At 45.2% G+C, this 25,605-nt stretch overlaps 1 protein-coding gene across 1 annotated transcript in view; it reads right to left on the bottom strand.

Moving 5' to 3' along the window:
* The window catches only part of ERICH6 (glutamate rich 6), a 42,753-nt gene extending 17,823 nt beyond the window's left edge, over positions 1-24,930 (bottom strand). Inside the window, exons 1-9 of the mRNA XM_062178522.1 lie at positions 24,884-24,930; positions 18,309-18,400; positions 12,318-12,377; positions 12,019-12,074; positions 11,809-11,925; positions 8,068-8,181; positions 6,625-6,782; positions 6,149-6,213; positions 4,162-4,304 (exon numbers count right to left, since the gene is read on the bottom strand). Of these exons, the coding sequence (XP_062034506.1) occupies positions 4,162-4,304; positions 6,149-6,213; positions 6,625-6,782; positions 8,068-8,181; positions 11,809-11,925; positions 12,019-12,074; positions 12,318-12,377; positions 18,309-18,400; positions 24,884-24,906 (828 nt within the window). The 5' untranslated portion in view covers positions 24,907-24,930. The remainder of the gene's footprint in view (positions 1-4,161; positions 4,305-6,148; positions 6,214-6,624; positions 6,783-8,067; positions 8,182-11,808; positions 11,926-12,018; positions 12,075-12,317; positions 12,378-18,308; positions 18,401-24,883) is intronic.
* Positions 24,931-25,605: the final 675 nt, after the last annotated feature.

Raw genomic sequence — 25,605 nt, 5'->3', positions numbered from 1 at the left:
GAGATCCCATTGCAGTGACCTACCCCAAGCATCAGGGAGCTGTAAGAATGTGATGCCACTCACAATGATTGCCCCAGAGACCCAGCTACACCCTGCACCCTCTTGTGCAGCCACATAGTCCCCAAAGTCTCATCACATTAGGCTCCCACAGTCACAGGGTGCAGAGGATCCATTCCACCCTGATAATGTAAATGAGTCTGGCTGGGGGGACTGATGGGGACTGGGCTCCCATGTAAGACTGGGAGGTGCCCCCCGCCTCCTCAGCTCCAGGGCTCAAGCCGCCTAGGCAGAGCACCCAGAGGAAGCTGGCTCTGGGAACATCTGCCTCTCTGTGGACCAGGTCCACAGTGGCATGGATTGCTGCAGTGGGATCTCACCTCAGTCTCCAAAGCTGGCGCTTCCTCCAGCTCTTGGCTGCTGGAGTCGTGTGTTGTGTCTGTGTCTGTGCTGCGTGTCTGAACCTTCCGTGGTGCACACAGGTCCACGGCGTTCCTCTTCCTTTTGTAGAATTTCTACTGTGGTTTTCTAATTCTTGATTGACAATGCACTTCCTGCATTTTTTTTTTTTTTTTTAGCTATTTGTCCCAAGCCTAGTGCTGTATGTTGTTCCTTATTCTGCCATCTTGGAGGTTTTTTAAATTTTTTTTTAATTTTTTATTTTTTTATTTTTTTATTTTTGACAGGCAGAGTGAACAGTGAGAGAGAGACAGAGACAAAGGTCTTCCTTTTGCCGTTGGTTCACCCTCCAATGGCCGCTGCGGCTGGCACACAGCGCTGATCCGATGGCAGGAGCCAGGTGCTTCTCCTGGTCTCCCATGGGGTGCAGGGCCCAAGGACCTGGGCCATCCTCCACTGCACTCCCTGGCCACAGCAGAGAGCTGGCCTGGAAGAGGGGCAACTGGGACAGAATCTGGTGCCCCAACCGGGACTAGAACCCAGTGTGCCGGTGCCGCAAGGCAGAGGATTAGCCTAGTGAGCCGCGGCACCGGCCATTTTTTTTTTTTTTAAATGAGAATCTTTATTATTATGTATAGGGAACTAAACAGTGCACATTTATCCCAGCTTCATGGCGAGTTCTTTAGCCTTGGCCTTTTCCAGCCTGGCAGTGTGATCCACGGACTGGTTAATGGCAGGAGGCACCTTTAGCCAGATATAGCAGGGGCATTTGACAAAGTGGGCGAGGTCCCTCTTGGGCTGGATGTCCTGTCCAATGCCAGAGTTCTCAGGCCTTTTCTCAAACGCAGGACTGCCCACCTTCTTGGCCTTCTGCTTCTTCACGACAGCAGGGGCTGGGGCCACTTTCTGCCCCTTGGCCTTCTTTCCTTTCGACATCTTGGGTGGCTGGAGAGAGCCCTTGATAGTCACCCATTTATGATGGATGCCTTTATTAGCCCAGGATGTCCCAGACAGGCAGGCTTGGTGCGAGTCAGAAGCAGCAGAATCATAGGCCACAAAATTCCACCATGGGGTTTGGCACTCTTGTGTAGTGGGCTAAGCCTCTACCTGTGGCACTGGCATCTCATATGGGCCCCAGGTCCAGTCCTGGATGCTCCATATTTGATCCAGTTCCCTGCTATTGCACCTGGGAAAGCAGCAGAAGATGGCCCAAATATTTGATCCCCTGCACCTGTGTGGGAGACCCAGCAGAAGCTCCTGGCTCCTGGCTTTGGATTGGCTTAGCTCCAGCCTTAGCTGCCATTTGGGGAGTGAACCAGCAAATGGAAGAGCTTTCTCTCTGTCTCTCCCTCTCTCTCTAACTCTGCTTCTCAAATAAATAAATCTCTCACACACACACACACACACACACAAATTCCACCGTGACATCTTCAGAGTCACTCCTTGGGACTTGGTTTGCCAGGTATGAAGTTAACCATTTCTGTCTCAGTGACCTAGTGAGTCCTAACAATGAATACTACATAATACCTCAGAAGGCCGGTGCCATGGCTCAATAGGCTAATCCTCCGCCTTGCGGCACTGGCACACCGGGTTCTAGTCCCGGTCAGGGCGCCGGATTCTGTCCCGGTTGCCCCTCTTCCAGGCCAGCTCTCTGCTGTGGCCAGGGAGTGCAGTGGAGGATGGCCCAAGTGCTTGGGCCCTGCACCCCATGGGAGACCAGGATAAGCACCTGGCTCCTGCCTTCGGATCAACGTGGTGCGCCGGCGCCGGCCGCAGCAGCCATTGGAGGGTGAACCAATGGCAAAGGAAGACCTTTCTCTCTGTCTCTCTCTCTCACTGTCCACTCTGCCTGTCAAAAAAAAAGAAAGAAAGAAAGAAAGAAAGAAAGAAAGAAAGAAAGAAAGAAACCCTCAGAAAATGTTTTTGAAGGATTAGTTTGCTTTCATTAGCTATTCACAAATTTTTTTTTACTTATTTATTTTTATTTGAAAGGCAGAGGGACAGAGACAGAACCCTTCCTTGGCTCACTGCCCAAGCTCCTGTAAGAGCTGGGTCAGAGCTAGGCTGAGTCAGGATTCTGGAATCAATTCAGGTTTCCCACATGGGTGGCAGGGACTCATGTACTGGACTCACCACCTGCTGCCTCTCAGCTGTACATTAGCAAGAAACTGCACTTGAAGGCAGAGCCAGCATTTGAAGCCAGGCACTCTGATATGGGATATGGGCAACCCAAGCTGCATGCTAACTGCTACAGCAAGCGCCCATCCTGGAAAGCATATTTTTACAACTAAGTTTAAGAATAGATAAAAGTTAACATACACAGGGGCCGGCACCTTTGGTGCCTGCATCCTATATGCGTGACAGTTCAAGTCCTTGCTGCTCTACTTCTGATCCAGTTCTCTGCTATGCCCTGGAAAAGCAGTAGAGGTTGGCCCAAGTGCTTGGGCCTCTGCATCTGCATGGGAACCTGGAAAAAGCTCCTGGCTGCTGGTTTCGGATTGGCCCAGCTCCAGTCGTTGCAGCCATTTGTGGAGTGAACCAGCAGATGGAAGACTTTTCTCTCTCTCTCTCTGCCTCTGCTTCTCTGTAACTCTGCCTTTCAAATAAATAAATAAATCTTTAAAAAAGGTTAACATATATAATATGATTTCAAGGATGTTAACAGAGACCTATGGAAGGAAAAAGGTCTAGAACATTGCTATCTACTAGAACTTTTTATGACAAGAAAAATATTCTATGTTGGCACTGCAGTGTGTAACCATTAGTCACACACCGCTGTCTAGGACTTGAGATACACTTAGTGTGACTGAAGCCTTACATTTTAGATTTTATTAATTTTAATGAATTTAAGTTTAAATAGTCATGTATCATATTGCTACTATATTGGGCAGTGCAAGTCTAGCACAGTGCAAGTTCTAAAACATGCAGCTATTGCATTTTTTAATAGTTGGCTTTTTTTTTTTTTAAAGATTTATTTATTCACTTGAAAGGCAGAGTTACAGAGAGGCAGAGGCAGAGAGAAAAAGGTCTTCTATCTGCTGGTTCACTCCCCAGGTGGCCACAACAGCCTGGGAGCTCTGCTGATCCAAAGCCAGGAGCCAGGAGCTTCTTCCAGGTTTCCGACGTAGGCACAGGGGTGCAGAGGCTCAGGGATTCGAACCATTTTCTACTGCTTTCCCAGGCCACGGCAGACAGCTGGATCGGAAACGGAGCAACTGGGGCTCAAACCAGCGCCCATATGGGATGCCAGCACTGTAGGTGGCAGCCTTACCTGCTATGCCACAGCGCTGGCCCCCAGCTATCACATTTAAAGTGAAAAAGCTTTAACCAAAACATTTGTTAAGACATTGTTATAAAACCTAGAAGAAATCACAAAGCTGAGTCTGTACCAATTCTTTTGAAAAACAGTTAAATGTATCATGTTCACTAAGCTTCATGAGAACTTTTGCAATTTTAGGTAAAACGGATAGCAGGCTTTCTCTTGTGTGTGGAATTTACTACTTAGCATAAAGTGTGGATGTCATCCTATTTGGTACATAGTTATAAATACTTTCTTCATTGAATTACACTACCCACATGACAATACACTCCTCTTTCCTCACTTTATGATCACTGTCATGAACCCCATGTTATATGATATTAATAGCCTTGTTTTCAAGAAAAACTGTATGTGTATACATATAGTATCTACATATGAAGTGAATATGGCAAAGTGATCTTGAAACATTGACACTTAAAAATAGTGAGTACAAATACTTCCATTACCTTTCCACATACACTCTTAGAATCACAGCAAACAATGGATATGCTACTGCTTAGTTGTAGATCAAATAGACTCTCATCAGCTCTCTTTTTTTCTGGGACATCCATGGAAAGTTGATAGGAAATTGTTTTTAAATGCTTTGGATCTAATGGGAAAATAATTACATACATGTTTAGCATTTAATAAACCTTCCTTCTAAAGCAAAATTCCAAACGCCATTACAAACCATTGATTCATCAGAGTTTTTAAGGGAAAAAATGAGGATCATCATTATATTAGCAAGGGAGTGCTGTTGATTAAATGTGAGAAGAGCGGCAGGCATTTTTGGCAAAGCAGATTAAGCCACAACCTGTGACACCAACAGCCCAGATGGGCACCAGTTTGAGTCTCAGCTGCTCCACTTCTGATTCAGCTCCCCAATAATGGCCTGGGAAAGCAATGAACGATGGCCCAAGTGCTTGGGCCTCTGCACCCATGTTGGGAAACCTTGGAGAAGCTCTGGGCTCCTGCTTTCAGCCTGGTTCAGCCCCAGCCATTGTGGCCAATTGGGGAGTGAACCAGCAGATGGAAGATCCCTCCCTCACTCTCCCCCTCCCTCTCTCTTTCTCTCTCTAACGATGCCTTTCAAGTAAATAAAAATAAACCTTTAGAAAAAAAAGTGAGAACATTCTTTTGTTAAAAGATGAAAATGATCATTTTCATTAAATGACATTTTTTGGCCTTTAGTTTTGCTAAGAAACAGTAGACTATCAAGAAACTTGGGTAGTATTAGGGATTTAATTACAAAAAAAATGTGCCTTCTCTAGGTATTTTAAAATTTTTATTTAGTTGGGAGGCAGAGAGAGCAAGCAAGCACGTGCTGTTCTCTATGGTTTATTCCCCAAAATGCCCTCAACTGCCAGGTCTGAGCTGCAGCCAGGGGCTGAGAGTGCAGTGCAGGTCTCCCATGTGAGTGCAGGAGCTCAACCGGAGGAACCAGGACTGCTGCCTCCCAGGGGCTTCACTGCCAGGAAGCTGGAGCAGGGATCCGAAACCAGGAGCTAGAGCCTGGAACGGAACCCAGGCACTCTAGGGCGGGGTGCAGGCATCTTAACGCTGGGCTACACTCCTGCTCCCTAAGTGTTTGTTCAATGACTGAGCAGTAAAGGAGGAGCCTGGTGCTCAGAAAGGATAAGTAATTTACCCAAAATCAGACAGCCTGTAAGAAGAAAAGCAAGGATACAAATTCTAGACTTCTGAGATTTGTTTTTTTGTTTGTTTATTTGAAATGCAATAAACAGAGAGAGAGAGAGACAGACAGAAACCTTTCATACACTGGTTCTCTTCCCAAATGACCACAATGGCCACTGCTGGGCCAGGCTGAAGCCAGGAGCTGGGAACTCCATCCAGGTCTCCTGCATGGGTAGCAGGGGCCCACTTGGGTCGTCTTCCTCTGCTTTCCCAGGCACGTTAGCAGGGAGCTGGTTAGGTAGTGCAGCAGCCAGGAATCTAATTGGCACCTGGGTATGGGATGCTGTCATTGGAAGCATTGGCTTAACCTGCTGAGCCACAACATGAGCAGCACCTTCTCCTAAAATCAATGATTCTTCAACTGTACCAGTACTACAGCTATTCTGGCCAGTCAACTGACAAAACCAGTATATGAAGAAGTAATCTGATTGATTTTTGACATTTTCCAGACCCAAACTTGAAAACAAAATGGAATGTGTGCATAATCAAACAGGAGCTGATGAACTTGAAAACTCTGTGGCCATCTATGAAGTGCTCTATAAATGTTGCTAGTTGAATTCAATCAATAACAACAATTAGATGAAGACTAAGAACACCACAATCCAGATGCCTGAAACACCAGATTTTCTGTCCCACTTTGAGTAATGCTTAGAAGTGAACATTTTCAATATTTTTTATAATGTATAGATTTTATCTCTTTTTCAAACATCTTTCTGATGCTGTGCAGATAGTCTATAATATCAGCATTGATAAACTCACCTTCAGGGAAATTTGTGTATTCAGCTTTTTTTGCAAAATTTTTGGCCATTTGTTGCTCTTGTTTTCTACAAAATCAAAAAACATGGATCAATCAGAGAAGTGGTTTAAACTTAAAATAGAATATACAAATTGTTTTAATCCTTTCACATTTTTATCTGTTATTACTTGTGAATCCAGCCTATCAGGACACAGAGGGTCCCTACTCTGCTTACTGGCCACATTTCCCCAACATAGGACTACTGAATTATCCTGCTGGTTTAAGGTTCATAAACTACCACTTTCGGTCAGTGAGATCACTGCTTTTCTGAGAGCTTTTCAATCTCATGAGATCTGCCAGGCACTGTCATCTGTTTGCTTTGGCCAATTTTTACTTCTTCACGGGGAACACATCTTCAAAATGACGCATTCTTAAAGAGCAGGGTTCATCGCACACAGGGCTCTTCCGCGAAGCTGGCCAGTGGCAGGCTCCCTGTTACCTCCGCAGGGCCTTCTCCTTTGCCTTGAGTCTATCAACTTCACTGCCGTGAGATGCGTGAGGGTCGATGCAGATTAATTCAAGATCAGGGCTTTTGTCTCTCTGGTTTTCCTCGTAGATGTAGTCAATCAGATTTTGGAAACGGAGACAACAGCAGTCCTGAGAAACAAAGAGGTCATTTTCCTATCATTAGCCCTAGATGAAGATGATCAGAGGGAACAGGTGCCACACACAATTAAATCGCTCTATCATCACTTCTTTTTTCTTTCTGGTAACAGCTTTATTGAGATATAATTCACATCCCACACAATCCACTCTTACAAAAGGTACAGTTCCTTGGTTTTCAAGTATGTTCACAATATCAGCACAATTTTAGAACGTGAAACCTCTAGCTATTAACAGTCACTTCCCCTCCGTCTCTCCTCCCAGACCCTCAGCAACCACAGATCTGCTCTCTGCTTCTCTAGGTTCGCGTATTTTGTACAGTTCCTATAAATGGAATCATAAAACATGTGGCCCTTTATGACTGGCTTGTTTCACTTAGCAAAATGTTCTCAGGGTGCATCCACATTGCATTACATTTCACTACTTCAGCTTTTGTTTTCTGGATGACTATATTTCGTTCTATGAATTACCACTCTTAGTTTATTCATTAATCAGTTACTGGACAATTAGGTTCTTTCCACTTTGTGGCCATCATAAATGATACTGTTATGAACACTTATGCATAAGGTTTTGTATGGATCTATGTTGTCAACTTTCTTGGGTACAGATGGGGACTTCAAAAAGTTCATGGAAAATGGAATGAAATGATAAGTTTATTTTGGTGCAAAAAATTTTGACATTTATGCATATAAGGAGTCTTCAAAAAGATCATGGGGGCAGGTGTTTGGCAGAGTGCTTACCATATCTCTTGGGATGCTGGTATTTCCCATGAGAGTGTCTGGTTCAAAGTCCAGCTCTACTTCTGATTCTAGCTTCCTGCTAATGTGCATACTAGGAGATGGCCGGAGATGGCACCAGTATTTGAGTCCCTGCTACCCATGTGAGAGACCTGGATAAAGTTCTGGGCGCCTGGCTTTGGCCTTGCCCAGCCCAGCTATTGCAGGCATTGGGAGAGTGAACCAGAGGATGGAAGAGCGCTGCCTGTTCTCTTTGCCTGCTTAAACAGATTTTAAAAGCTCATGAAAAATGCAAATCATGGAAAAAATGCCCAGATTTCTGTATCATTGACAATACTTGTTATTATCCTTTTAATTATAGCCCTCTGATGGCTGTGAAGTAATATCCCATTGTGGGAGTGATTTGCCTCTCCCCAGCAGCTGTCATATAATTCTTCTGAGAATAGCAATGCAGGTGAAAGATACAAGAGAAAATACTACATGTGTTTCAAAATAGTGTTTATAAAAAAAAACTTCCTCATTAAACCTGTTTCAAAACTCACATATTTTTTTGGTTCAGTGCAACTATAGTCAGAGTAAATGTCCAAATTGGAAAGAAACGCTTTTAGATCGCTTCCACAAAATTCACACTCAGGCGATTGCTCCTCCTCTTCATCCTTCAGAGAGAGAGAGAGAGAGAGGAGTGAAGTGGTCCCAGGAGGCCCAGCCGCTGTGAGAGCAGCAGCAGCAGGCCCTGAGCAGGGCCGGTGAATGTCCCGTGGGACATCAGGGGGGATGAGGGAGGTGCCAACTTGCTTGTGAACCCTCAGACACCGCGGGCACTCCCAGAAATACTTGGTGGGGAACTTTCAGAGGACTAAGATTTTAGAAGGCACTAAGCTGTGAGATCAGTGATTCCAGAGTGTGCCAGGCAAACACACACTGGGTTTTATGCAGAGGTTCTAAGGTGTTCGAACACCACGGAGTCTTCTTTTAAAAAGGGCCAAATAAGAAAGCACCCTGGGCCCTGTGTTGTACTTGAGCAGTGGCCTCTTGGGATGCCTGCACTCCGAATTGGAGTGCCTGGGTTCTAGTCCCACTCCACTTTCTTTTTTTAAAAAAATTGTATGTAAGTTATACAAGTTTCATGTATTTTATATAAACATATTTAGAAACATAGCGATACTCCCTACCCACACTCTCACCCTTCCTCCTCCCTCTCCCATCCCCACTCTTAATTTTTACAGAGATCTGCTTTCAGTCCCACTGACTCTCAGCTCCCCTTCCTGTGAGGCAGCATGATGACCCAAGTATTTTGGTCCCTGCAGCACACGTAGGGTAACTGCATGAAATTCTTGGCTCTTAGCTTTGGTCTTGCCCAGCTCTTGCCCAGCCCTGGCTGTTGCGGGCATTTGGGGAGTGAACAAATAGATGGAAGATCTCTCTCTCTCTCTCTGTGTTGCTCTTCCTCTCAAATAAATAAATAAAACTTCTCTCTCTCTTTTTAAAGTTTATTTGACAGATAGAGTTAGTGAGAGAGAGAGAGAGAAACCGAGAGAAAGGTCTTCCTTCCATTGGTTCACCCCCCAAACGGCTGCTATGGCTGGAGCTACGTCGATCCGAAGCCAGGAGCCAGGTGCTTCCTCCTGGCCTCCCATGTGGGTGCAGGTGCCCAAGCACTTTGGCCATCCTCCACTGCCCTCCCGGGCCACAGCAGAGAGTTGGACTGGAAGAGGAGCAACTGGGACTAGAACCCAGCACCCATATGGGATGCAGGCACCGCAGGCGGAGGATTAACCAAGTGAGCCATGGTGCCTGCCCCCCCCCCTTTTTTTTTTGTAACAGAGAAAGTCTCATAACTACCATGTAGGCCACCATGTACAACCATTAACTCTGTAACATAAATGAGAGCCCTTTCTCAAAGAGATCTGCAGGTTGCAGCTCTGAAATTTCCCTGTGCGGCCTGAGAAAGCAGTGGAAGATGGCCCAAGTGCTTGGGCCCCTGCACTCACATGGGAGACCAAGAAGAAGCTCCTGGCTCCCAACTTCAGATCAGCCCAGCTCTGGCCTTTGCGGCCACTTGGGGAGTGAACCAGCAGCACATGGAAGACTTTTCTCTCTGTATCTCCCTCACACTGTAACTCTACCTCTCAAATAAATAAATAAAATCTTTTTAAAAAAAAAAATGCCTGCATCATGGTAAAAAAAAAAATGAAATTCTGTCATTTGCAACAAAATGGATGAAACTGGGAACAACATACTTAGTGAAATAAGCCAGTCCCAAAAGGACAAATACCATATGTTCTCCCTGATCTGTGATAACTAATAGAGCACCTGAAATGTAATATATAGAAGTGAAATTGAACTTTGAGATGCAATGACTTTGAACAGCCCTTGTCTTGACTGTTGAGTGGCAGTTTTCTTTTCATACAATTTGTTGAACTCTTTACTTAGTATAGAGTTAATCGTATGTGTATAAAGTTGATTTAAAATAGATATTAGTAAAAAAAATAAGAAGGAGAAGGAGGAGGAAGAGGGGTGGGAGTATGAGTGGGAGGGTGGATACAGTGGGAAGAATCATTGTATTCCTAAAATTGTGTTTATGAAATGCATGAAGTTTGTATTCCTTTTTTTTAAAAAAAGATTTATTTATTTATTTGAAAGCCAGAATTACACACAGAGAGAAGTATAGGCAGAGAGAGAGAGAGAGGTCTTCCATACACTGGTTCACTCCCCAATTGGCCACAATGGCCGGAGCTATGTTGATCTGAAGCCAGGAACCAGGAGCTTCCTCCAGGTCTCCCACGTGGGTGCAAGGGCCCAAGGACTTGGGCCATCTTCTACTGCTTTCCCAGGCCATAGCAGAGAGCTGGATTGGAAGTGGAGCAGCCAGGACTCGAACTGGCGTCCAAAGTTTATATTCCTTAAATAAAAGGTTTCTGGGGAGAGGGGGAGGATGCCCGCATCACATTTTGAAGAGCCTGAGTTTGAGACCTGGCTCTGGTTCCTCATTCCAGCTTCCTGCAAGTGTAGACTCTGTGAGGCAGGGTAGCTCAAGGAGTTGGGTCCCTGCCACCCGCGTGGGAGACCTAGAATGTGTTTCCAGCTTCTAGCTTTCTCTCCAGTCCAGCCCTGACCATTGTGGGCATTTAGAGAGTAAATCAGCAAATGGGTACTCTCTCTCTCTCTCTTTCTCTCTCAAATAAATAAAATAAATTCATTTAAAATAACACTCCTAGAAATATTTTCATCTTGAGTCTGTAGGGTGATCAGAAAGTTTGGAAACCTGGCCAAGTATGTATTGATTTTACATTACATGAATGTTTACTGTGTTGCCTCATCAGTATTGGGTAGTTCAGTGTGCTGTACAACGTGTCAGTGAACACCACCGTAATGCAGCCACAAAGCCTTTCCCCCAGTCCATGCACATGCATCTGACACGTGCTGTCTCTCATGACTGGCGTCTCTTATTGTCAGTGTATAAACCTCTCCTTTAATGCACCCCAGAAGAAGTCAAGGATTCAGACCCGGGGAGTGTGAAATTCTCCCCACAGGGCTAGGGTGTCCAAACTAGGTTTGAAAACAGCCATTCCACCAATAAGTCAACACACATGAGTCTGGTGTAGGGGATGGTGCACTATCTCTTGGAATTATGGAAGTGACTGTTCCCTTGCAGGTGTTAAATTATCAGATTCTGTAACTGGGTGTGGCAAACATTCACCTGTGTTTCCAGGCTCTGTGGCCACAGTTATTGGTTGAATTGTGTCCCAAAAAAAGATATGTTGAAGTCCTAAGCCCTGATACCTGTGAACGTGACTATGTTTGGAAATACTTGTACAGTCTTTGCAGATGTCACCAGGTTAAAATGAGGTCATTAGAGTGGGCCCTAATCCGGTAAGATGGGTGTCCTTAGGTAGGGGGACGTTTGGACACAGGGAACGCCAGGGCAGCTGAGGCAACTCCACAGGGAGGCAGCAGCAAGCAGAGGAATGCCAAGGATGGCCGACTACCACCAACGTGAGGAAGGGCGAGGACAGATCCTGCAGCGTCGGCCCTGTCCAGACCTTGATTTTCCACTTCTGTCCCCTCTTGCTTCCGTTGGTGTAGGCCATCCAGTTGCTGGTGCTCTGTTTCACATCTATGGAGACTGAAACAGCCACCCTAGGTGTTATTCCAAATGAATGAGCTCTCCGCTGTGTTTTTTTTTTTTCTTTAAAATATATTTAACATCCATTGTGCACATCATGATGTGGCTTTTAGGTTAATTTTTTAGAATAATAAGGCAAACTATGGATTGAAATTACCTTGAAGTTAATGTCTAAGTTGGAAGTCTCCTTTTTGTAAGCCAGAATGGGCGGCAGCCCGATGCTGGGTAATGTTCTTAGAGAAGGCTCAAAGAGTGTCATGAAGTCTTCCTGAAACTAAACCAGAAACACGCACACAGAAGCCGAGGAGTGAGCACGCTGTTTTACCGTGAGAGCAGCGAACAGGCTGATGTGATGAACACTTCTTACCTCTAGCTCATTTAAAATATTGAGTTTTGACTCTTCTGGGTTAATCACCCACTTTGCTGAAGAGAAAGGATACATTTAGCAGGAGAGTTTGACGCCTTTGTGCTGCGCACTTCATTTTCTCTGGTTTTCCTCGCCACCCCACACTCTTAGCCCATCCCATACTCACTGTTGAGAGACCCTGGCCCCTGCATGTCTGCACACATTCTTGCAAGAGTGCTCCTCGGGGCAAGTTAAGGCTGCTTGCCCACTGCTAACTGCCTTTGCCAGCAAAAGGGGGACGAAGCCCAGCACCCGTTTACCTCTCAACTTAGCAGCCTGGCTTTCAAGTGCAGCTTCCTTCTCTGCCTGGGCTTTCTTCTCTGTAAAGAGAGTGTACGTTTGTCATCAGTCCTGACAAGACAGAAGAGGAGTGAGACACACAGGAGGAAACACATGGCTCACACAGATCGATGTCCTGCCAGTGTGTGTTTCTGCCTTGTCCCGTTAACATTGTGCCAACAGTAAGGATCGGAGGAAGTTCACCACACTCTGCATCACATGTAAAATTGCTTCCCCATTCCTTTTGTCTAAAGCAGATTTACTTATTTATTTGAAAGGCAGAAATACAGAGAGAGAAGGGGAGATAGAAAGAGAGAGAGATTGAGAGAGAGAGAGAGAGAGAGAGAGAATCTGCCATCCACAGTTCACTCCCCAAATGGTTATAAGGGCTAGGGCTGGGTCAGACTGAAGTCAGGAGCCAGGAGCTTTTTCTGGGTCTCCCTCATGGTTTCACAGGCCCAAGCACTTAGGCCATCTTCTGCTGCTTTCCCAGCTGCATTAGCAGGGAGCTGGATCAGAAGTGGAGCATCTGGGGCTTGAACCAGCATCCATATGGGATGCCAGCACTGCAGGCAAAGGCTTAACCTTCCCTATTTCTTTCTAGCCCTAGGCTACCACAAGGGTGAATATATATATATATATATATATATATATTTTTTATTTTTTGACAGGCAGAGTGGACAGTAGAGGGAGACAGAGAGAAAGGTCTTCCTTTTTGCCGTTGGTTCACCCTCCAATGGCCGCCACGGTAGGCGCGCTGCGGCCGGTGCACCGCGCTGTTCCGATGGCAGGAGCCAGGTGCCTATCCTGGTCTCCCATGGGGTGCAGGGCCCAAGAACTTGGGCCATCCTCCACTGCACTCCCTGGCCACAGCAGAGAGCTGGCCTGGAAGAGGGGCAAGGGGTGAATATTTTAATTGTTTTAATATTCTAATTGTTTTGTGCTTTTTTGAATTAAAAAATATTTTATTTGAGAAGCAGAGAGAGAGAGAGAGAGAGAGAGAGCTCCCATGCATTGTTTCACTCCCCAAATTCCCACAAGCTGGGATTGGGCTAGGCCAAAGTTGGGAGATGGGAACTCAGTCCTGGTCTCCCATATGAGTGGTAGTTGGGCCATCACCTGCTGCCTCCCAGGGTCTGCCTTGATGGGAAGCTGGAATGGGAGCCAGAGCTGGAATCAGGTACAGGCACAGATATGACACTCAGGCACCCTCACAGGTGTCTTAACCACTAAGCTACACACCCATTTTTACTTTCTGCTTATTAGAAGTGCCACATGTCTACTTTATGCCTGTTATTCTGATAGGTTTTTTTCAGGTAAGGGATTTCTGGGGATGGGTAGGGGTCCAGTTCAAGACAGTGAGTCAAACCACCAGGATTACAGCCTTTGTAGATTCCAGAGAGGCAATGGAAATGAGGAGAAGGCCATCAACACATCCACAACTTTGAACAAATGTCTGAAAGATTTAAAACAAGTGGGACTGGCATGAAGAAAAACTAATCAGAGCAGCCTCCAAGGCCAGAGGCAAAGGAGGGGGCTACTGAGACATAAGGGACCCATTTTCTCAGGAGTTCAAGTTTGCTGTTGGGGAGAGAGGCTTCAGAAAGTTATCCATGTGGGGTGTGTGTAGGTGTGTGCATGCATGTGGGCAGTGTGATGTGAAGAATGTGCAAAAATTTTAAACCTGTATTAGGCATCTTGTCCCACAGAAATGCCACGCACAAAGATTTTCACTAAAACATTATTCACCATAAGTACTGCTTCTCTTTCAATTAGCGATTCTGTCTTGAAGTCATCTCTCCCTCTTTTCTTTATAAGCTTACAAAAGCAGCCAAACTGCACCTTCAACACTTATTTTAGAAATTTTTCAGCCGGATACCTAACAAGTTCTAACTAGTTGTACCTCCCACAAAACACTGGAACAGAAGCACGATTCCCCTGAGTATTTGTCACTTTATAACACGGCTGGCCTTTCCTCCACTGCCCAACAATACGTTCTTCATTCCCATCTGAGACCACGTCAGAATGGTCTTAGCCATGCGTAGCGTTACTGTTCTGATCTTGACCACTCAGACGTTCTCTAGGAAGGGAAGGCTTTCTGCACAGCTTTCTTTTCCTGAGTCCTCATGAGAATTGACTATATGAAATAATTTCCACCTACCCTACTGTCAAAAAATTTAAAAGAATGACAGTATCAAGTATTGGGAAGGGTAGGGAAAAGGAAGCCTTAATATCTCTCTTTTAATAGAAACATATATGGAGTTAGCTCTTTGGGAAGGTGATGATTAAAATGCGTAACTGTTCACCCACTAGTACCACTTTATTGGCACCTGCCTTAGAGAAATTCTTGGATGCATACACAAAGAGGAGTAAAACAGTGTAACACTGTGGAAGTGAGAATAGAGGAGTAAACAGTGTAACCCTGTGGAAGTGAGAATGTGGGGAGTGACTTTATGTATTGGCTGAGAATCTTTAAAGTTTTAAATTCCGAGAGAGAAAGCGAGCGAGAGAGAGAGAGAGAGAGAGAGAGAGAAAGCACTTCTATCTGCTCTTCACTTCCCAAATGTCTGCAACAGCCAAAACCGGGCCAGGCAGAACCAGGAGCTAAGAACTCAACCCAGGTCTCCCGTGTGGGTGACAGGGAAAGTGGTGTCCAGCCGCTCCCCGTCACGGTCTGCATTGGTAGGAAGCTGGAACCTGGAACCAGAGGTCGGAACTGATGTGGAACCCCAGTATGGAATGTGGGCGTCTTCATCAGTATCCTCACTGCTAGGCCAGATACCCTTCCTGGGAATCGTTAAAGACCCGCACATCTAACAACGGCACGTCCATTCTACACGCTGTTATGCAACAATTGAAAGGCTCGAGGAGGATCTGTGTGTACCGACCTGATACAATTTCCAAAGTGTGCTATTTAGTGGAAAAGCAAGCGGAACAACACCTTCGGTGGGATACCATCTATGTAGATAAAAACCAAAAAGGACCAAACTACTGCCTGTACTTCTGTGAGTATGTGGATACAAAAGCTTAGGAAAGAAATACACCAATAGGATCATAGTGATGACTTCTGAATTTGGGGGTAATGGTCAAAAGAATCAATTTTACTAAAAAAAAAAAAAAGACTACATTTCAGTATTAGTTGTACAACTGTACCATTAAGAGCTTACCAGTGAAATGGAAGTGGAGGGCATGATTCCATTTCTGCTCTGTACTTATTTCAATTCCCTGCTCCCCCGTCCCCTGTGATCATCCAATCAGGTGTCTATTGCCATAATTCCATAGAGGCAGGTGCTGTGGGCATCACCCTAGATCTACCAGTCAGCCCTGGGTCCTCACCTCCATGGCCGCTAAGTAACCTTTGACCCAGCTGATCATTCCCTGCTCATTAAGACACTTGTTTTCTTTTTTATTTTTAAATGATTATTGATTTAATTCAGCATATGATATTTTAAATGATTATCGTATAATTCAGTTTATGATATAATCTACCATAATATTTATTTCTTTTAATTCCATATTTTGTCAACCCATCCTGCTTTATTTTTGATTACTATTTTATTTATTTGAAAGAGTTACAGAGGGAGGTAGATACCGAGAGAGAGAGAGATATCTTCCATATGCTAGTTCACTCCCCAGATGGTCACAATAGCCAGAGCTGAGCTGATCTGAAGCCAGGAGCCAGGAACTTCTGGGTCTCCCACACAGGTGCAGGAGCCCAAGCACTTGGGCCATCTTCTACTGCTTTCCCAGGCCATAGTAGAGAGCTGAATCTGAAGTGGAGCAGCCAGGACTTGAACTGGTGCCAATATGGGATGCCGGTGCCGCAGGCCAGGGCTTTAACCCCTTGAGCCACACCGCCGGCCCCATTACACTTGCTTTCTTGGCTTCCAGGACCCTTTACTGGGTTTCCTTCTGCATCACTGGAAGCTGTTCTTAGTCTCCATCTCGTGTACCTGACTTCACAATGCAGTGCCCCAAGTCTCCATCCTTGGATCTTTGCCCCTTCGCCAACTTTCCTGAGCAGTCAGTCAGTCATTAAAATTCGCTGGAGAGTGTCATTCCTCTGCGCCCCCCTCCAGGGACTTCTGACTTCACTCCCATGGAGATTTGGTCCTCACTGTCTCCGCCGTCTCATGCCCTGGGATCTTCCTGCTGCCACAGTGGCCTCCTTACTCTAGAAGGAGGCCCTCACTGTTCACCGGCTGGCTCATTCTCTCACTTCCTTCAGGTTTTTTCTAAAATACTGCAGCTTCTCAGAGATTGCCCTGTGCACCCCATGTGAGCTAAGAGCCCTTCCGTGCTGACACTCCACCCCCTTCCCTGATTTTTCTCTTTTGTACTTACGTCATCGAATGTATTATGTGTATACTTACTTATTTTGTGTGTTATTTATCTCACCCTTGCCTCCACCTCTCACACTGTAAGATTGCTGAGGCAGGAGATCTAATTGCTTTGCTCACTGCTGGTTTCCTAGAACAGGGCTTGGTGGATGGTGGGTATTCAATAAGCATTTGCTGAATCAGTGCCATACCATAAAACCTGATATAGAGGTTGAACGGAAAGGCTTCTCATAATTATTACACCTGAGGAATATATGGGCATGTGTTAAATTTTTAAATTTTTACATTATGTCTTAATGGTTTGATATTTTAAAGACAATGTACATACAAGGGAGCCTATTTTTTTTTAAAAGCTTATTTATTTAAAAGGCAGAGTTACAGAGAGAGAGAAAAGAAGATACAGCAAGAGAGATCTTCCATCCACTGGTTCAATCTCCAAATGGCCATAATGGCCAGTTCTGGGCAAAGTGGAAGCCAGGAGTTCGGAACCCCATCTTCATCTCCCACGTGGGTACAAGGGCCCAAGCACTTGGCCCATCTTCCACGCTTTCCCAGGTGCATTAGCAGGGAGCTGGGTCAGAAGCAGAGCAGCTGGGACTTGAGCTAGTGCTCCAGTATAGGATGCTGGCAAAGCAGGTGGTGCCACAACACTGGCCCCACCACGGAGCTTCAGAATGTTCATAGAAGAATGGAAGGAAAAGATAAGTGGGGGCAAGTGTTTAGTGTGGTGGTTCAGACTGGGTTTGAGTTCCTGCTCTGCTCCCATCCCTAGTTTCCTGCTAGTGCACTTCCATGTGGGAGACCTGGATTGAGTTCTGGCTCCTGGCTTCAGCCTGGCCCAGGCTTGGCTGGTGCAGGTATTTGGGGACTGAACCAGCAGAGGGGAGCTCTGTCTTCCAAATAAATAAAATAAATTTCACAAGATATTGTGTATTTTCTATGAATTTTTTGAAGCCCCTTGTGTATCATTTCTGTAATAAGAAAATAAAGGTATGTATAAAAATATAGGAGATTGGCTGGCGCCACGGCTCAGTAGGCTAATCCTCTGCCTGCGACGCCAGCACACCCGTTTCTAGACCTGGTTGGGGTGCCGGATTCTATCCCAGTTGCTCCTCTTCCAGTCCAGCTCTCTGCTGTGGCCCGGGAGTGCAGTGGAGGATGGCCCAAGTCCTTGGACCCTGCACCTGCATGGGAGACCAGGAGAAGCACCTGGCTCCTGGCTTTGGATCAGCGCGGTATGCCGGTCGCAGTGCGCTGGCCACAGCGGCCATTGGGGGGTGAACCAATGGAAAAGGAAGACCTTTCTCTCTGTCTTTCTCTCTCACTGTCCACTCTGCCTGTCAAAAATATATATATATAGGAGATTATTTCTTGATGTGAGCAGAAATACGGCCATTTGTCAGTAGCAATGCCGTGGTGTTTAGAAGTGCAGTCTCATTCTGATCCTCATAGCAACACCGTGATAATGTGACTGTTACCAAGAGCAACAGATTCAGGGAGGTTAAGCAGCTTGCCCAGTGTCATTGTACTGGGGTTGGGATTCAAACCTAGATCTCCTGACCTTCCACAACTGTGATGTTTCCAGTGCACAGGCCCACCTCCTGGAGAGAGCTAAGAAATCAAACTACTCACGTGTGTGCTTTTTGTCAGCCAGGTCTTGAAGCCAGCTTTCTTCTGTTTGAACTGATGTTTCAATTCCCGTATACAAATTCTGATAAATAGCACTGGAATTTAAGCACAACATTAGTTTCCAGTATATACATATGGTTGTTAGCAAGTCTTCTAAATATACTATGTTTGACAATCAAATAACAAGTGCACTTGGAAGGGCCTAATTCTATGTTCTCTGAAATATTTTCTTACATTCTTATTTCTTCTGTAACACTAGGCACAGTGCATTTGCATCACATCTATTCTTTGGAAAGTATTCCTTTCTAAATCCCACAGGCTTCCAGTACCATATCATCTCCCTTGGGGAGTGAATTACTACTACTGTGTCTGTGTGAGGGTGGTGGTGGTTGTAGTAGTTACTTGAACTTAAACTATTCACTTTCAACAGCTTAAAAATACTACAAACTTTTAAAAGAGCTATTAAATTATTGTAATTAGACAGCCTATTATTTTTGTAAGTAGTTATTTATTAATGATGCAATAGGAAAGTAGACATTTGCTGACTTTACTAGTTAAAATAAGTCTTACATGATAATAAGGAAACAATATTGCCTTTAAAGCTCCTTTGCCTGTTTGAATTTCAAGTTTTTAAATAATTTGTTGGATCTTTAAACATTGCCATGTTTTTTCGGTTTGGGATCGCTAGCTTTTCACCTTTCTCAGTTCTGTCGTGTCTCCACCTTTCTTTTTCATACTTCATCTCATGGCTCCAGGAGATCCAGCCCAATTGGTCTGAGCCTGCCAAGGCAGCCACAGGTGGGACTCGAAATCCAGTAAATCTATAACAGGGTAACTTTCCAGGTGATAATTTTGTATGGCCTGGCAGTGCTGTTATAAAGATCCAAACTGTCCTTGGCAGAAAGATGTCCCCTGCTCCTGTCCCTTGCTCCATTGCATCAGTGAAGTGCTCTGTTTTGTTTTTCATCCTGAAATGAGTGTGTCTTCTAACAGGGGAAGAACTCCTCTGTGGAGGCCACCTGTGCCAGTCTCTGGGGGATTCCTGTTTATCTCACCTCTCAGAGAAATAAGCTATGGGGATGCCAAGTTAAGAGGCATTAAAGAGGAATCCCTAGGCAACATTTAATGTTTTTGTTTTTGTTTTTTCCAAATCAATGGTTAACAAAATTAACATATTATTTGGTTAGGTATCTGCCTTCCTTAAACCAACACCAAAGACTGTTTCTGGGCCGGCGCCGTGGCTTAACAGGCTAATCCTCTGCCTTTCGGCGCCGGCACACCGGGTTCTAGTCCCAGTTGGGGTGCCGGATTCTATCCCGGTTGCCCCTCTTCCAGGCCAGCTCTCTGCTATGGCCCGGGAAGGCAGTGGAGGATGGCCCAAGTGCTTGGGCCCTGCACCCACATGGGAGACCAGGAGAAGCACCTGGCTTCTGGCTTCAGATCAGTGCGAAGCGCCGGCCGCAGCGGCCATTGGAGGGTGAACCAACAGCAAAAAGGAAGACCTTTCTCTCTGTCTCTCTCTCTTACTATCCACTCTGCCTGTCAAAAAAAAAAAAAAGACTGTTTCTGAAATTCTGTGTAAAGATGGAAGACAGAAAGAAGAGTATAACAAAATTTAGCATTTACTGAGAAGGTACTACCCAGTGTGTTGTGTGTGTTTACTATATATATAGTAGTTACTTTATATATATACATATATATATATAAAGTAGTTACTTTATATAAATATATATTTATATATAGATACATATATATATAGGTTACTTGATATGTGTAACTTCATTTATCTCTAGAAAAGGAAATCAAAGAAACTATTAACATTTCCTTTCTTCAGGCAAGGAAGCTGGAAATCATGGAGTTTAGAGAAACTTTCAAAAATCACAGGGGTTCTTGTTTGGCTCCAAAACCTGTGTTTCTCCACATTTTTCTGCCTCTTAAAGATTGCCTAGTTGTCTACCAAAATAGTAGTACAACAATGAAAAATAGAAGTTGCCCAACATTGATCGCATTTTAATGAATTTTTAGGACATATTTATTTGAAAACACTCCTAATCTCACCAAATTCACCAGAGAATGCTTTCAAATATAAAAACACTTTTAAAGGAAGATTTGTAGTGAGGAAGCAGGGACTTGGATCTCAGAAAGAGGCTCCCACAGATCAGAAATCATGTAATAGGCACTCCAGGTCAATATGGCAGCTGAGCGCACAATCCTCCCCTGCCTTCCAAGATCTTACTGAACAAACAGCCCCAGAAAACATGAGTAGACAAGTGATACTGAAGGAAAGAAAGCCTTCTAAGGAAGAAAATAATAAGTTGCTGTAGGCTGATGGAAAAGCAGAGCAGAGTATACCACAGCTCATGACGAGAGAGGTAAGGAAGGTTTTTCCAAAGGGAATCCCTGAGAAGCTTCCATAGCCATTCAACCAAACACAGCGAGGAAGGATCTGGGGACTCGTCTGAGTAGTTCAAGGAGTAAGCTTGGGGCAGCTGGCCAGGCAGGCCCTTGTCTCTCCCCTTCTACAGGCAGATGGCAGCAGCTGTCTTTACTTACAAAGGGGACCAAAGAACAGCTTCTGAAAATAGTGGGCAACCTTCCTGGAAAGATGTTAGCCCTGAAAGAGAAGCAGACAGAGTATGAGCTTGCTTGGGGTTTGCCCAACAGGGTTGGGTGTGAAAGGAGGGACATTGCACCCATGAACAACTCCAGCCATACAGAAAAAGTATCCTTGTCCTAACTCCAGTAATAGTAGGGGCCCAGCTTGACTGTTTACTACCCAGACACTGCAGGAAGCTGGCCTTGATATGCTGCACCCAGCTGCACAAGGCTTCTAATAAACACTTCCCTGCCAGGCCTGCCAGGAAGCAGGACCACTCAGCGGCTGGAAGCTTCCAACCATTCACCTACAAACATGAATGGAAGACCAAGGATTACCAGTTACGTAAAGGGAGCCAATACCATGGAAGAGGAGGAGCAAGATAAACACACATAACAACTAACCCTTAGAGGAAAAAGAACCAAGATAAAGAACAAAGGAGAACTTTATAGTATAGTACCTTCAAATAGACGAAGCACACACACACACACCCCAAAATATTTTGAACAGCATCCATCTGAGAACAGGAACTGATTATTGGAAATTATAAATACAAATTCCCAAATTAAAAAAAAATTCTGTGCACAGGCTACATGCACACAAATGTCGTAAAGTTTGAAGATATGAAACATATAAAGACAAAATTGTGAAACAGAGAGAATCTGTCCACGAGACCTGTCAGCCACTAGTAGGGGCTCTGAAGGGAAGGAGAGGCAACGAAGGGCAGGAAACACTCAACTCTGAGAAGGGTTTGAGAAGCAGACTGGTCAGCGAAACTGGACACGAGTGGGCAAGGAAGCAAGATCTGCAGAGCTTTGAGGGCAAATGAAAGGCATATTTATTTATGTAAAAGGCAGAGTTACAGAGAGAGAGAGAGAGAGAGAGAGAGGGAAATACAGAGAGAGAAAAAGATCTTCCACCTGCTGGTTCACTCCACAAATGGCTGCAATGGCCACAATGGCCTGGGGCTGGGCCAGGCCAAAGCCAGGAGCCTGGAACTCCATCTGGGTCTTCCATATGGGTGGCAGAAGCCCAAATACTTGGACCATTTTCTGCTATTTCCATGGGTGAATTAGCAGGGAGCTGGTGCTCTTATGGGATGCCAGCATTGCAGGTGGTGGCTTAACCTGCAGTGCCAGCCCCAAGACTGGTTTGTTATTAATAAAATATCAGGGCAAATGAAGAAATCTCCAAGTAGACAGGAACTCGGGAATTTGACTACCTACGAGACCCAAAAATACCTGCAGCATTTTTCCAACAGAAAGAAAAGGAAAAGAATAAAGAAGGTAATATGGGAATCAAGAAAGTGTGGCCATTGAACCCACACTAGAGAAAGCGAAGCCAGCTAAACACAACTGAGAGTTGAAATGTTCACTTTTTAGGAGACAAGTTTTACAGACATAGCATTAAATTTCTTGTCCATGAATCCAATCATATTTCTTTCTTTTTAAAAAAATGTTAATTTTCAGGGCTGGCGCTGTGGCGCAGTGGGTTAACGCCTTGGCCTGAAGCGCTGGCATCCCATATGGGCGCCGGTTCTAGTCCTGGCTACTCCTCTTCTGATCCAGCTCTCTGCTATGGCCTGGGAAAGCAGTGGAAGATGGCCCAAGTCCTTGGGCCCCTGCACCCACGTGGGAGACCTGGAGGAAGCTCCTGGCTCCTGGCTTCGGATTGGCACAGCTCCAGCCGTAGCGGTCAGTTGGGGAGTGAACCATCAGATGGAAGACACCTCTTTCTCTCTCTGCTTCTCCTCTCCCTGTGTGACTCTGACTTTCAAATAAATAAATAAATAAATAAATAAATCTTTTTAAAAAAATGTTAATTTTCATCAGCTCAAAAGAGAGAGCTGAAGAGCGAGTTGCGAGAGGGCAAACACTTTCAACCACTGGTTCATTCCCCTAATACCTGCAACAGCTAGGACTAGACCATGCCAAAATCAAGAGCCAGGAACTTAATCCAGGTCTCCCACATGGATGGCAGGGGCCCAAGCACCTGAGCCATCATCTCCTGCCTCACAGAATACATTAACAAGAAAATACTCTGGAAGTGGAGCAGCCAGAACAAGAACTCTGATGTGCAACACAAGTATCCTACAGGGAGGTTTAACCTACTGCAACACAATGTCTGTCCATCATACTACTGGTTTCTTTCTTTTTTTTTTTTAAAAAAGTTATTAATTCATTTGAAAAGCAGAATTAGAGAGAGAGAGACGCACACACACACACACATACACACAGATCTTCTGTCTGCTGGTTCACTCCTCAGATGGCCACAACAGCCAGGGCTGAGCCAGGCTGAAGCCAGGAACACGGAACTCCATCCAGGTCTCCTACATGGGTGGTATGACACAAGTTCTTGGGCCATCATCTACTACCTTCCCAGGCACATCAGCAGGAAGGTGGATCAGAGGTGGGGTTTAGCCTATGGTAGAACTAGCATTCTGATAAGGGACACTGGCATTCCAAATGGCAGCTTAACTTACCCCAATTTTTCACTTTTTATACTTGTCATTACTACTTTTACTTCAAAAGGCAGAGAGACATAAAGGGTTCCCATCTTCTGGTTCACTCCCCAAGTTTCCAAATAGCTGGGTCTGGGCAAGGCTGAGCTGGGAGCCAGGAACTCAGTCCAAGTTCCCATGTGACAGGAACCCACTTACTTGATCCATCACCTGCCTCCCAGAATGCATGTTATCAGGAGCAGAGCTGAGGCAGAGCTGAGACCTGAACCTGGGCACTCCCAGGTAGGACACAGGTGTCTTAAGTGACATCTTCATCACTAAACTAAACACATGTCTCTATACTTAAATTTTTAAACTATAAATATATTTAAAAAGTTGAGCTAAAAGGATAAAAAATGTATAAGTGGGACAGAACAATTCTGCTTAAAAATCTAAAAGTTGCTTATAAAAGTTCAGGAGCAGTCCTGGTGGTGTAGCAGGGTAAGCCACTCCTACACCTGAGGATTGGCTGGGGTGTGGCTGCTCTGCTTCTGATCCAGCTTCCTTCTGGTGCGCCTGAATAGGCAGTGGATGATGGCCCACACGCTAGGGTTCCTGCCAGCTACATGGGGCCTGGGATGGAGCTCCTGGCTTCAGCCTGACCCAGCCCAGCTGTTGCAGGCATTTGAGATTTCCCTGCTGTGTCCCTACCAAACTGTCAAAAGGCTAACAGCAACAATCAGGAGAGAGTGAGCGAGAGCAAGAGAGAGAGAGAGAGAGAGAGAGAGAGAGAGAGAGAGAGAGAGAGAGGCTATGATTACTTTCCCTCACCAAAGGGTGAACACGATCATTCTTGCATGTAGTCTATAGAGACCTATGTTCTAAACCTTCACAGCACTTCCTAGTCTATAGATACCTATGTTCTAAACTTCCCAGCAGTTCCTGTCGTCTACATGGCATATATTATACATGTGACACAGATAAATTGACATGCTAAGTCTATAGCCATGTAACAAGCTAGATAGACAGGAGCTTTCTAAAGTTTCTAACTGTAGATTTTTCAAAGTGTTATTGAGGGTTTTTTACTTGAAAGGCAGAGAGAGAGAGAGAGAGAGAGAGAGAGAGAGAGAGAGAGAGGTCTTCATATGCTGGCTTTCTCCCCAAATGCCTTTAACAGCCAAGGCTATGTCAGGCCAAAGCCAGGAGTCTGGAACTCAATTCCAGTTTCCCATGTAGGTTCAAGGTACAACTACTTGAGTCATCACCTGCTGCCTCCCAGGGTGTACATTAGCAGGAAGTTGGAATTGGAAGAAGTACTAGGACTTGAACTCAGAACTGTGGAAATGGCAATGTGGGCACCACAAACAGTATCTAACTGCTGGACCAATCGCCTGCCCCAGTGTTCACTTAAAAAAAAAACTTTTTTGAATAAATGGTAAATGCCCTGTGTTATTTGATTCTATATTCTAAAATGTCTATACACGAGGTAAACATTGTCAGCTTGGAAAAACAACGAAATGGAAAGTGCAAACATTCTCTTACCTATCTAAGTTCGAATCAGACATGTCTTTCCTAAATGTATGAAATATTTTAGGAACACCTGTTGAAGGAAGCAGGTAAGCATTTAACCTCTTCCTCTAAACCCGTGGTTCTCAAAAGGGCAGTCTTGCCTCCCGCCCTGCCCACCAAGCCCCGGAGAAGCAGTGTCTGGATGTGTGTGTGTGTGAGCAGCTGCCAGAGACGCAGCTACACTTTCTGTTAGCACAGAACTGGCCCCTGTCCTCGCCCCAACCAAGAACTTTCCAGAGCAAAATGTCGAAACCCGGGAGCTGGAGAAAGCGCTCGAACTGCCCTGCCTGTCTTTCCGAGGGACTGTGGTGATTCCCGGGAGGGAAGTTAGACACCCCAGGGAGGAGCTGTGCGTCTTTGCAGGGCTGTCTAACAGCACAGCACCCTTAAGGGATTACTGCTCTCAGGAGGGACACGAGCGCTTGGTACAGAAGTGTGCAAGGGTTTCCAGTTTTTTATGAAGCATTTCACCCATATCCTAAAGGGTAAACCATCTCGGCAGCTCAGCAGAGATCTGAGGGTCTTTGCGACAAGGCTCTGTGTGTGTGTGTGTGTGTGTGATCTTGGGTCTTTGCGACGAGGTTGTGTGTGTGTGTGTCTTTGCGATGAGCCTGTGTGTGTGTGATCTGCGTGTCTTTGTGATGAGGTTGTGTGTCTGTGTGTGTGTGTAATCTGCGTGTCTTTGCGATGCGATG

Source organism: Lepus europaeus, chromosome 2, assembly GCF_033115175.1.
Source record: "Lepus europaeus isolate LE1 chromosome 2, mLepTim1.pri, whole genome shotgun sequence".
NCBI lineage: Eukaryota > Metazoa > Chordata > Mammalia > Lagomorpha > Leporidae > Lepus > Lepus europaeus.
The sequence above is the reverse complement of the archived record's forward strand: the minus strand, read 5'-3'. Positions and strand labels throughout refer to the sequence as shown.